We start from the raw sequence: 13,093 nt of genomic DNA on the forward strand, positions 1-13,093 counted from the left end.
AGTATTCACATCTCTGGACTTTTTTCCACATTTTGTTGTGTTACAGCCTGAATTTAAAATTGATGAAATTAAGATTTTGTGTCACTGGCCTACACACAATACCCCATAATGTCAAAGTTTGAATTAAAAATGAAATGCTGAAATGAGTATTCAACCCCTACGGAAAGCATAAAGTAAAAATGTTGTACTACAAAGATACAGGTGTCCTTCCTAACTCAGTTGCCGGAGAGAAGGAAAACATTCAGGGATTTCACCATGAGGCCAACGGTGACTTTAAAACAATTACAGAGTTTAACGACTGTGATGGAGGATGGATCAACAACATTGTAGTTACTCCACAATACTAACTTAAATGACAGAGTTTAAAGGAGGAAGCCTGGACAGAATTAAAATATTCCAAAACATGCACCCTATTTGCAATAAGGCACTAAAGTAAAACTGCAAAAAAATGTGGCAAAGAAATTAACTTTACGTCCTGAATACAAAGCTTTATGTTTGGGGAAAATCCAACAAAACATATCACTGAGTACCACTCTTCATATTTTCAAGCATGGTGGTGGTTGCATCATGTTATGGGTATGTTTGTCATCGGCAAGAACTAGGGAGTTTTTGGGGATAAAAATAAATGGAATAGATCTAAGCACAGGCAAAATCCTAGAGGAAAACCTGGTTCAGTCTGCTTTTCAACAGACACTGTGAGACAAATTCACCTTTCAGCAGGACAATAACATAAAATACAAGGCCAAATATACACTGGAGTTACTTACCAAATCGACATGGAATGTTCCTGAGTGGCCTAGTTACAGTTTTGACTTAAATTGGCATGTATGGCAAGACTTGAAAATGGCTGTCTAGCAATGATCAAGATTTTCATTTCATTTTTTATTCAAACTTCGCGGCAGGGTAGCCTAGTGGTTAGAGAGTTGGACTAGTAACCGGAAGGTTGCAAGTTCAAACCACCGAGCTGACAAGGTACAAATCTGTCGTTCTGCCCCTGAACAGGCAGTTAACCCACTGTTCCTAGGCCGTCATTGAAAATAACAATTTGTTCTTAACTGACTTGCCTAGTTAAATAAAGGTAATAAAAAAATTAAAAAAACTTGACAGAGCTTGAAGAATTTTTAAAATAATAATGTGCAAATATTTTACAATCCAGATGTGCAAAGCTCTTAGAGACTTACCCAAAAATATTTAGTTGTAATCGATGTCAAAGGTGATTCTAACATGTATTGAATCAGGGGGTTGAATACTTATGTAGTCAAGATATATTAGTCTTATATTTTTCATTCATGTTTTACAAATGTTGACAGACTATTTTGTGTAGATCGTTGACCATTTAAAAAACAAGTGTAAAGAGTTTAATCCCACCTTGTAACACAAATGTGGAAAAAGTAAAGGGGTGTGAATACTTTCTGAAGGCACATCTATGCAGACACTGATCTCTGTGTAATATGGAATCTTCAGTAAAATAAACAAGTATCTTGCTAAACTCTAAATGTATAAATTAGAATTTTGGGTGGTGTTATTAGGGACCTGCGGTGGGCTGTGAGGTCGTCATCTGTGATGCAGGCCCCTCGTGGAGACTTCTCGTCTGGGATGTTGGCTGTCACCAGAGTGCTAGTGTTGAATCTCAAGTGTCTGACTGGGTGCCTGCAAACAGATAGGAGGGAGAAACAACAAACACCATTTTTTATTACTAACAATTTGATTTCACACACACAAATTCACTAACGAGCTGAAAAGGGATCAATCAATACTGATGCGCCTGTTTGGTTTGCTGCCTATGTCAGCCTGATAGGTAAATGTTGCGTATTGCTGAATATTTTAGCAATGCATACTTGAAAGTGACAGGAACGGCAAGACACTTACATTTTTATATTTCAAGTACTGAATAGCACGTAAGAATTCTACCTGCCTTTTGTGGCACAAACAAATAGATGTATGAGCAACCAATAGAAAGAACTCTGCTGTCCCACCTGTTGTGCATCTCCCACAGTTTAGCTCCCATCCTCATCTCCCAGACGCAGACCAATCCCTCACCTCCGCCACTCACAATCTTCCAATCGTCTGCCTGCACGGAGGTCACACCCATGTGGTGGGCATACAGCGATGTCACAGAGGAGCCGGTGCGCAGGTCAAACACCCTCACCCTGAAACAGAACACAGCAAAAGCAAGTTGTCATTTCATCTCAGGAAGTGATGTTGCAGGAAGTAGATCAGACAAAGGTGGTCGATTCACTCCACTACTGAAGATATGAAAGGATGTATCTTTCCTAGGCTGGTCCAAGATCTGTTTGTGCTCTTGCCACCTCTATTGCTGTTATTTTCAAGCCATGGGATGACAATGAGTGCCAACAAGGAGTTGGCATTATAGAACCAACAGACCGGCACTCAGGCCACATCTTAACTAGGTTACCAGAGGAAACTTGGTGCCTCCGAACAATGCATTACAAAAACAACAGAAAACCTATAAGACATGATCAGAAAAGACAGGCCAACAAAGACAGGAATAAACACCAACACTAGGTGACATTGAGGGGATTTCATCTGCTTCCTCTACTTTAGACCACTTATAAACGTACGTTTAATTACTTTAGCCACCAATAACACTCATTCACTCACAGCACCAAAGCTACAAATATTGAAGATGTTTTGAACTGATTAAACACGGTGCTGTTGTAGCATTAATAGAACTAAGGAGGATTCTTGGGTCTGGTTTGACGAGCCAAACATGCCCCACGGACCTCCAGCTCCATCTGTTGCCATCACTGCTTTAGTTTATTGGGTCCCACCGCACAGCAGCCGGAGGATGACTTCATGCAAAAAGCTTTCCAAAAGTTCATTACCCAAATTTAATTTATTTGGGGGTGAGCAGATTTAATTTCCGCTTCAATAAATTAAACGAATCAGGGTTGCATAGCTAAATGGGCATTAGCATTGTAACTAAGACGTATGGTAAGACATGAGTTGCGTCCCAAATGGCATCCTATTCTCCCTATATAGTGCACTACATCTGACCAGAGCCCTATGGGTCCTGGTCAAAAGTAGTGCACTATATAGGGGATAGGGTGACATTTGACACACTGACATGGCTGCTGAGTAGTGTTGTTTCATGGGCGCTCACGCTTCAGCAAAGGGGTTTAAAAGTTACTGTCTGGCAGCCTCCGACAGTCATAAATCTAATGTTTGGAGCGAGCCCTGGTCTTCACTGAGCTGCCAGTGGACAAGCTATTTCACATTAATCAGCATGATCCTTGTTTTCTACTAACCAGTTGAATGATAGGGGGAAAAAAATATATATATATATATATATTCCACCAAAATAAACATACCCAAACACGTTTTTTTCCCCATGAGATGGCCATAACCAGTAACTGGTAACGTTGCATAGTTTTAGAAAGGTCAGGAACTCACCCTTCTGGTAATAAAAAAATTATAATACTCACTTTTGAGGACAAACTCAAGTATATAGTACAAATATTATGAGAATATACAAATCATATATGAATGGTCAGTTCAATTCTATGAAATTATTTAGTATTTTTTTTATGATGAGAGAGCTAAATCCGGCTGAGAATATGACAGTGAGATGAAACTACAATGAACAAAAATATAAACGCAACATCTAAAGTGTTGGTCCAATGTTTCATAAGCTGAAAGAAAAAAATCCCAGAAACTTTCCATATGCACAAAAAGCTTATTTCTCTAAAATGTTTACATCACTGTTAGTGAGCATTTCTCCTTTGCCAAAATAATCCATTCACCTGACAGGTGTGGCATATAAAAAGCACCTTGTGCTGGGGACAATAAAATGCCATTAAAATGTGCAGTTGTGTCACACAACACAATGCCACAGATGCCTCAAGCTTTGAGGGAGCGTGCAATTGGCATGCAGGAATGTCCATCAGAGCTGTTGCCGGATAATTTTATGTTCATGTCTCCACCAAAAGCCACCTCCAACGTCGTTTTAGCGAATTTGAGGCCGTTCAACCGGCCTCACAACCACAGACCACGTGTACCCTGCCAGCCCAGGACCACGGTGTTGAGGAGTATTTCTGTCTGTAATAAAGCCTGTTTAGTGGGGAAAATCATTCTGATTGGCTGGGTTCCCTACTGGGTGGGCCTGGCTGCCAAGTGAGTGGGCCTATACCCTCCAAAGCCCAGTCATGAGCATGAGGTGGGTGGGCCCTTGCCCAGTCATGAGAAATACATCAATTAGGGCCTAATTTGTTGCATGTTGCGTTTATATTTTTGTTCAGTATAGTATTGCTGCATCCGTTAAATCAGTGGTCGCCAACCGGTCGATTGCAATTGAATAGTCGATCTTTAAGGCATTCCTAGTCGATCACCATATATTTCTGTAGAAAAGTCAACGAACGATTAAGGCGCTCCTTTTTAAAATTTGTGTTAAACTGTTACCGTAGGTGCACTTGATTCAAAAGTCTTGCGCACCGGGTAAACAAAGTTTCCCCATGAGACAAAATCCGCCTACCCGGCTGACCGGCAAATCTGTGACTAAAATTGAGTGCACCTACTGCGCTGCCCAATCAGATAGCTTAAATCACTGTGGCTACAGAGCTTCCATGACTCTGGCCACAGCCAAGTTTAATAGACTACTAGCCTACGTAAGATTTAATAACTTTTAAAACCGTGACCACAGAGAGGACAGTTGCAAATCATTCAGCGCGTTATGTCAAGATTACATATTTTAGAGTATCAACAAATGTCGGTACATAGAAGTGTCTTACATCGTCTGAAAGCTTAAATTCTTGTTAATATAACTGCTCTGTCCAATTTACAGTAGCTACTACTGTGTAAGAAATACCATGCTATTGTTTGAGGAGAGCTCCTAACAACAATACTGTTTTTTCACCGCAATAGGTTTCATAAATTCACCTCTGAAGGTGAAATGTGTACTTCCATTCATAAATCTTGCTCTGATTTATTATCCAAAGGGTCCCACAGATAACATGAAGTGTTGTTTTGTTAGATAATATAATTTTATATCCTAAAAAAGTCCATATAGAAGGCACTCATTCAATTTGCAAAGAAAATAATCTGAAAATCTCACCCTAAATATTGTTTCAACGAGTCAAATCACATTTATATCTATTCCTCAGAGATCCTAGAAGGTAACAAGACTTCACTATTTCATTAGGGGTGTAATATATCCTGTAGGATACCATATTTGGTCAGAGAGCGACGCCTTCATGGCACACCGATGGCGCGGGCGGCCATCACTTGAACATCTATCTTTGTCAAATAAGCACCAATCGGGGTCAAACAAAGCTAGCTAGATAGACAATGATCTGGGCTTTACGGGAGTATCAGGAAACCATGTTTATGTCGTAAAATGTAGCTTCTAACCTTGTACGACAGCATGCCTTTTCATTTTGGACAAAAATTTGAAAGGATATTCAGAGTTATGAAAACTGGTTGTTTTGCAAATGTTGAACTTATAAAATGGCTACTAAGACTTGGAAAGCTAAATCAAAGTCCAAGTATACAGATTTGATGATATTCTTGCAAAAAAATAGAGTATGAATGTGAATGTCTCCTTTTGCCCAAATGTACATGGGGACTTCACACTAAAAGACTTGAGGACCAGTCATACTCCAAGTTATCCATCTGAAACTTTGCACATACACTGCTGCCATCTTGTGGACACTATCGGAATTACAACCAGAGTGATGGCTATAACAGACTCATCTACACACAACATCCCTTAATGACAAAAGCAAAAACAGGTTTTTGCAAATGCATTAAAAATACAAATCTGAAATATCACCTCTCACATAAGTACTCAGACAATGTATAACTCAGTACTTTGTTGAAGCACCTTTGACAGCAATTGCAGCCTTGAGTCTTCTTGGGTATGACGCTACAAGCTTGGCACACCTGTATTTGTGGAGTTTCTCCCTTTCTTCTCTGCAGATCCTCTCAAGCTCTGTCAGGTTGGATGGGGTGCGTCGCTGCACAGCAATTTTCAAGTCTCTCCAGAGATGTTCGATCGTGTTCAAGTCTGGGCTCTGGCTGGGCCACTCAAGGACATTCAGAGACTTGTCCCGAGCCACTCCTGCATTGTCTTGGCTGTGTGCTTAGGGTCATTGTCCTGTTGGAAAGTAAACCTCCGCCTCAATCAGAGGTCCTGAGCGCTCTGAAGCAGGTTTTCATCAAGAATCTCTCTGTACTTTGCTCAGTTCATCTTTCCCTCGATCCTGACTGGTCTCCCAGTCCCTGCCGCTGAAAAACATCCCACAGCATGATGCTGCCACCACCATGCTTCACCAAGTTTCCTCCAGACGTGATGCTTGGCGTTCAGGACAAAGAGTTAAATCTTGGTTTCATCAGACCAGAGAATCTTGTTTTTCATGGTCTGAAAGTCTTTAGGTGCCTTTTGGCAAAATCCAAGCGGGCTGTCATGTGCCTTTTAATGAGTGGCTTCTGTCTGCCCACTCTACTATAAAGGCCTGATTGGTGGAGTGCTGCAGAGAGGGTTGTCATTCTCAAAGGTTATCCCTTCTCCACAGAGGAACTCTGGAGCTCTGTCAGAGTGACCATCGGGCTCCTGGTCACCTTCCTGACCAATGCACTTCTCCCACGATTGCTCAGTTTGGCCAGGCGACCAGCTCTAGGAAAAGTCCTGCTGTTTCCAAACTACTTCCATTTCAGAATAATGGAAGCCACTGTGTTCTTGGGGACCTTCAATGCTGCAATATTATTTTTGGTACCCTTCCCCAGATTTCTGCCTTGACACAATCCTGTATCGGAGCTATTCGGACAATTATTTATTTATTTAACCGTTATTTAACTAGGCAAGTCAGTTAAGAGCAAATGATTGACTTCCGGTAACGATGTGGCGAGGAGCAGCAGCTAACTGTAGCTCAAACTATATTTTAAGTAATTATTCAACGCCTATTTACACATTTTGTTATTTAATTGTCCAAAATGTCGGTTACATGGTAAATTTACTTAGAAATGCACATAAGTAGACACTTGACAAAAAACACAAATGTCATCTCTACCTGCAGCTAGCAAGGAAAACGGTGAAGAAAAACAACCTTGTGACCCAGTTCTAAATGAGATTCGCGAAATGCACAAAAATCTCAAAGAGAAAATTGCAGGTGGGCGAAGTTGTGGCTGAAATAAAACATACAGTGGGTGCACTGAAAGCAAAAGTGGACACACTCGACAACCAAGTTACACACGCTGAAGAGAGGACATCAACCTCAGAGGACAAGAACAACTGCCTAAACGGCACTGTTGAAAAAACTGATCGAAGAACGACTTCAATACCAGGAAAATGACATTCGGAGACATACACTTCAGATCAGAGGGTTACCCGAAATCCACATAAATATGGAAGATTGTGTGAAAGACATTTTACGCAACCTATTTGATAAAACACCGGAGGATGTTAAGTTAACAACATGCCCATCGAGAGAACACATCGGAAACCGACGACACTGCACCCAGGACCAGCCCCACGCAACCCCCGGCCTATCCTGGTGAAATTCTTACGATACACTGACAGGGAGAAGTTCTGGCTCAGAGCCAAAGAGCGTAGGACTTTTCAATGGAAGGAGACCAAAGTGGAGATTTCCCCTGACTTTGAGGCATATGTGCATGAAAAGGGGACTGAAATACTCGTTGCAATATCCTGCCGTGTTCTGGGTTACTTTGAGAGGATCATTACGTCATTTCACAGACCCAAAAGAGGCAAAGAATTGTGTCATGGACATCAATGAGGCCAAACAAATTGTGTAGCGTGGTAGGCTATGGTTCATCACGGATGGACTAACATTTTTCTCTAAGGCGATATAACTTCCCATGTTGTGAGTAACAGTCTCATTGAGTGTTTATTCTACGAATGCTGCCTATAATTTATCTTTCTGCTTTACAGCTGGCATCATTATACTACTGGATTAAGCAGGACTATAGTCCAAGCATATCATTCTGTATTACGGCTATAGTGGGGAGAAACGTATATTAAGCTTTCATTCTAATAACAGCAATAGTGGGTCAATATAGACCACAACAGGTGTGTTCGTGCCATGAGTGATGGGCACAAGCCAAAGTGTTAGTCAGTTTATTTTATCATTATTATGACTTATAGCGGTCTCTCTTGTGTAGCTGACCTCAGTTTACATTCCTGTCTTTTGGATCTATACAGTTCATGTAACAGTCTCCACGAGAAAGGTAATCTCTTCTCTTTGCGAGAATAACGATCAGCCCGTCTTTATGTTGGATGTTTTGATTGATTTATGTCATCTCTATGACATGTCATATTTGTCATTTCATGCCTATATTTGGCGTTGTTAAAACATGCTAATTCTAGTTGGAGCATCAGCGCCCGGAAGACCTCGGGACACTTAACATGGATGAAGGCCTGGTATAGGGCCTTCATACCTCTCCAAAGGTATACATGTTCAAGTGGAAAAAGAATTGAAGGACAAATTGATTTTACTTGTAAAGATTTCAGGACAAAATATCATATCGGGAAATATTTATGCTCCAAATGAAGATGACCCAGACTTCTTCCTTCAACTTAACAAAATAATACTGGATTTAGGTGGTTTTCCTCTGGTACTTGGGGGGGGATTATAAATCAGGTCCCTGATGCTTTTTTAGATAAATCCAAAATGGGTCTAACCAGGACCTCAAACTCAAGAAGCAATTAAAATACTGTGTAAAGATGGTCTTTATGATATATGGAGATTGCGAGCGGTTGGATTGATCAATTACACATTGTTTATTCATGCATCGACTACTTTCTGATCTCACACTCTCTCATAGATAAAGTGGGTGCTTACAATGTGGGCACGATAGCTATGACAGATCATGCACCCATTGATCTGACTGTTGAAATATTGGCAAATGAACACCAGCCTCTTACAGAACGAGGCGTTTTTTGAATTCCTTAAAACACACTTTACGATATTCTTTGAAACAAACAACAATAGTGCGAAACAGGTACATGTCTGGGAAGCTTTTAAAGCTTACATACGCAAAGTAATGATACAAAGATCAGCTACCATTAAGAAATTTGATAAACAGAAAATGTATAAACTTGAAACAGAGCTTAAAATGCTGGAGAGGGAATATTGGTCCAATCCTAGCAACATTTCTCTGGTAAATCTGACAAACAAGAGCTGAATATTTTATTCAGTAAAAAATATCATATTAAATATAATATAATAATATTTCCTGTACAGGCTGAAATAGAGATGGTACGAATCTAATGAAAAAGGCAGGAAAACTGTTGGCCAGTCAATTGAAATCTAGAGAAACAGCTCGGCAAATAGGTGGAATCAGAATTAAGACAGGCAAGCCGATCATAAAGTTTTTTTTAAATCATAAAGAAAAACAATATTTCGAGACTTCTTTCAGGAACTTTATACTTCAGACGGTCCTTTAGATATGCAGAAAGCAGAGGCATTCTTTCAGAATCTGAACCTTCCTAAATTAACAGAGAAAGACAGGAATTGGCACGACCGCCCTATTACTTTGGAGGAATTGACCGAAACTATAAGACAAGCACCCAGTGGTAAAACTTCAGGGTTGGATGGGATACCTAGTGATTTCTATAAAAAGGTTTGCAAAGCAGCTTAGCCCAGAAATATTGAAAACATCGATTGACACAGGTGAGCTTCCACCTTCTATGAGTGATGCAGTAATCACCATAATCCTCAAAAAGGGAAAGGATCCCCATAAGTGTGGGAGCTACTGTCCAATTTCTTTGATAAATTGTGATGAAAATTGTCTCATCTCCATTTTCTGTAGGACGAGGCACGAAACAAGGTGACTGTCTCTTGCCCCTCCTATTTATGATAGCATTAGAACCATTAACAAAAGCTATTAGGCTGCATCAGTCAATCAAAGGGATTAATATGGGAGGTAGGGAGAAAAAACTACTGCATTATGCAGACAACATATTACTATTAATATCAGACCCCCAACTCTCCATACCGCCTTTACTGGACCTTGTAAATGCATTCTCAGAGATATCGGGCTATAAAGTAAAACCGGACCAAATCTGAAGTAATGCCTCTATCAAAACATTGTCTGAGAAATGACCTCCTCAGCTGGAGGTTTCAATGGGTCCCTAAAAACTTGAGGTACCTGGGGATCGTGTTAATTCCTGGTCTAGAGAACATGATTTCTGAAAATCCTGACCCACTATTGAACAAAATTCAACTACAGTTTAAGAGCTGGGATAAAGTACAAATCTCATTATGGGGTAGGATACAGGTTATAAAGACGGTCATAGCTCCTAAACTGAATTACGTCATCAGCATGTTTACCACTATCCATACCTGTCTATACTTTTAAATCCATGGACAAAATTATTACTGAGTTTGTTTGGGCCAGTAAAAAGGCCAGGATGAAACTAGCGCGATTACAGGCAAAGACTGAGAAGGGAGGAATAAAGCTCCCTAACATGCAATTGTATTAAGAAGTCTTTGTAGCTTCCCAAATAGGCTCTCTCTTTATTGAGAACTCGACTAGGCCAATCTGGGTGGACATGGAGGAAGAACTTAATGCCCCATTTCGGAGCATCAGATTATTTGAGTCAACAAAAGGTGGGACTCCAGAATCCAATACTGTCCCATACTAAAAAAATATATGGAGCCAGATTCATATGTATGTGAGTGAGTGAGTGAGGGCTTATACAGTGGGGCAAAAAAGTATTTAGTCAGCCACCAATTGTGCAAGTTCTCCCACTTAAAAAGATGAAAATTACAGGACTCTCTCATCATAGGTACACTTCAACTATGACAGACAAAATGAGAAGAAAAAAAAATCTGAAAATCACATTGTAGGATTTTTAATGAATTTATTTGCAAATAAGTATTTGGTCAATAACAAAAGTTTCTCAATACTTTGTTATATATCCTTTGTTGGCAATGACAGAGGTCAAACGTTTTCTGTAAGTCTTCACAAGGTTTTCACACACTGTTGCTGGTATTTTGGCCCATTCCTCCATGCAGATCTCCTCTAGAGCAGTGATGTTTTGGGGCTGTTGCTGGGCAACACAGACTTTCAACTCCCTCCAAAGAATTTCTATGGGGTTGAGATCTGGAGACTGGCTAGGCCACTCCAGGACCTTGAAATGCTTCTTACGAAGCCACTCCTTCGTTGCCCGGGTGGTGTGTTTGGGATCATTGTCATGCTGAAAGACCCAGCCACGTTTTATCTTCAATGCCCTTGCTGATGGAAGGAGGTTTTCACTCAAAATCTCACGATACATGGCCCCATTCATTCTTTCCTTTACACGGATCAGTCGTCCTGGTCACTTTTCAGAAAAACAGCCCCAAAGCATGATGTTTCCACCCCCATGCTTCACAGTAGGTATGGTGTTATTTGGATGCAACTCAGCATTCTTTGCCCTCCAAACACGACGAGTTGAGTTTTTACCAAAAAGTTATATTTTGGTTTCATCTGACCATGACATTCTCCCAATCTTCTTCTGGATCATCCAAATACTCTCTAGCAAACTTCAGACGGGCCTGGACATGTACTGGCTTAAGCAGGGGGACAAGTCTGGCACTGCAGGATTTGAGTCCCTGGCAGCGTAGTATGTTACTGATGGTAGGCTTTGTTACTTTGGTCCCAGCTCTCTGCAGGTCATTCACTACTGATAACAAGTTCAAACAGGTGCCATTAATACAGGTAACGTATTACAGGTAACGTATTAGAACGTATTAAAGAAGAAGTTACAGGTCTGTGAGAGCCAGAGATCTTGCTTGTTTGTAGGTGACCAAATACTTATTTTTCACCATAATTTGCAAATAAATTCATAAAAAATCCTACAATGTGATTTTCTGGATTTTTTCTCTCTCATTTTGTCTGTCATAGTTGAAGTGTACCTATGATGAAAATTACAGGCCTCATCTTTTTAAGTAGGAGAACTTGCACATTTGGTGGCTGACTAAATACTTTTTGGCCCCACTGTATACAGCCACCTTATAGGTGCATTTAATGGAACTTGTAAGGGTCTAAAGGATGTATGGGAAAAAGACCTGGAGGTAACATTTGGAGAGGAGGAATGGAATATCTCTCCCTATGAGAGATGCCCGGTCCAAGCTGATTCAATTTAAAGTGTTCAATAGGATTTATTGAACTCCTCTGAGGTCGAACAGAATAGGTTTGATAGAATCCAGACTATGCTGAAGATGTCAGTTAAGGTGACATGATCCATATGTTCTCTAACTTTCCAAGCTTACATACCTTTAGGCAGAAGGTATTGGAAAAGATTGGGGATATTCTGGGTACCACAATACTTGTAAATCCTGCTTTGCTATTACTGAATATCACTAAGGATATTGATGGACTGAGAAGCTCATGTTTAAACTGGCTAAAAGTTGCTCTAACCACAGCCAAACGAGTCATACAGATACACTGGAGGGAGAAGGACCATCCGTCTTATAAGGAATTTTATGTGGCTTTGGCAGAAACAGCTTCATATGAAAGAATGATTTATAAAATGTATTGTAAACTCGCTACCTTTGATATGTGGGGACATTTTCTCTCAGCGACAGAAAGTGAAAACAATAAGAAATGGCCTTATAAGACTACAGACATACAGTTGAAGTCGGAAGTTCACATACATCTAAGCCAAATATATTTAAACTCTGTTTTTCACAATTCCTGACATTTATTCCTTGTAAAAAGTCTGTCTTAGGTCAGTTAGGATCACCACTTTATTTTAAGAATGTGAAATGTCAGAATAATAAATGAGAAAATTATTTTTTAAGCTTTTATTTCTTTCATCACATTCCCAGTGGGTCAGAAGTTTACATACACTGAATTAGTATTTGGCAGCATTGCCTTTAAATTGTTTAACTTGGGTCAAACGTTTTGGATAGCCTTCCACAAGCTTACCACAATAAGTTGGGTGAATTTTGGCCCATTCCTCCTGACAGAGCTGGTGTAACTGAGTCAGGTTTGTAGTCCTCCTTGCTCACACACGCTTTTTCAGTTCTGCCCACATATTTTCTAAAGGATTGAGGTCAAGGCTTTGTGATGGCCACTCCAAAACCTTGACTTTGTTGTCCTCAAGCCATTTTGCTACAACTTTGGAAGTATTCTT

At 40.2% G+C, this 13,093-nt stretch overlaps 1 protein-coding gene across 8 annotated transcripts in view; it reads right to left on the reverse strand.

The window, feature by feature from the left end:
- The window catches only part of fbxw8 (F-box and WD repeat domain containing 8), a 39,714-nt gene that overhangs the window by 2,897 nt on the left and 23,724 nt on the right, over positions 1-13,093 (reverse strand). For all 8 annotated transcript variants that reach the window (XM_031806840.1, XM_031806821.1, XM_031806814.1 and 5 more), the window contains 2 exons: positions 1,977-2,150; positions 1,534-1,650 (listed from right to left, as the gene is read on the reverse strand). In XM_031806840.1, the coding sequence (XP_031662700.1) occupies positions 1,534-1,650; positions 1,977-2,150 (291 nt within the window). The remainder of the gene's footprint in view (positions 1-1,533; positions 1,651-1,976; positions 2,151-13,093) is intronic.

This window comes from Oncorhynchus kisutch, linkage group LG3, assembly GCF_002021735.2.
Source record: "Oncorhynchus kisutch isolate 150728-3 linkage group LG3, Okis_V2, whole genome shotgun sequence".
Classification (NCBI taxonomy): Eukaryota; Metazoa; Chordata; class Actinopteri; order Salmoniformes; family Salmonidae; genus Oncorhynchus; species Oncorhynchus kisutch.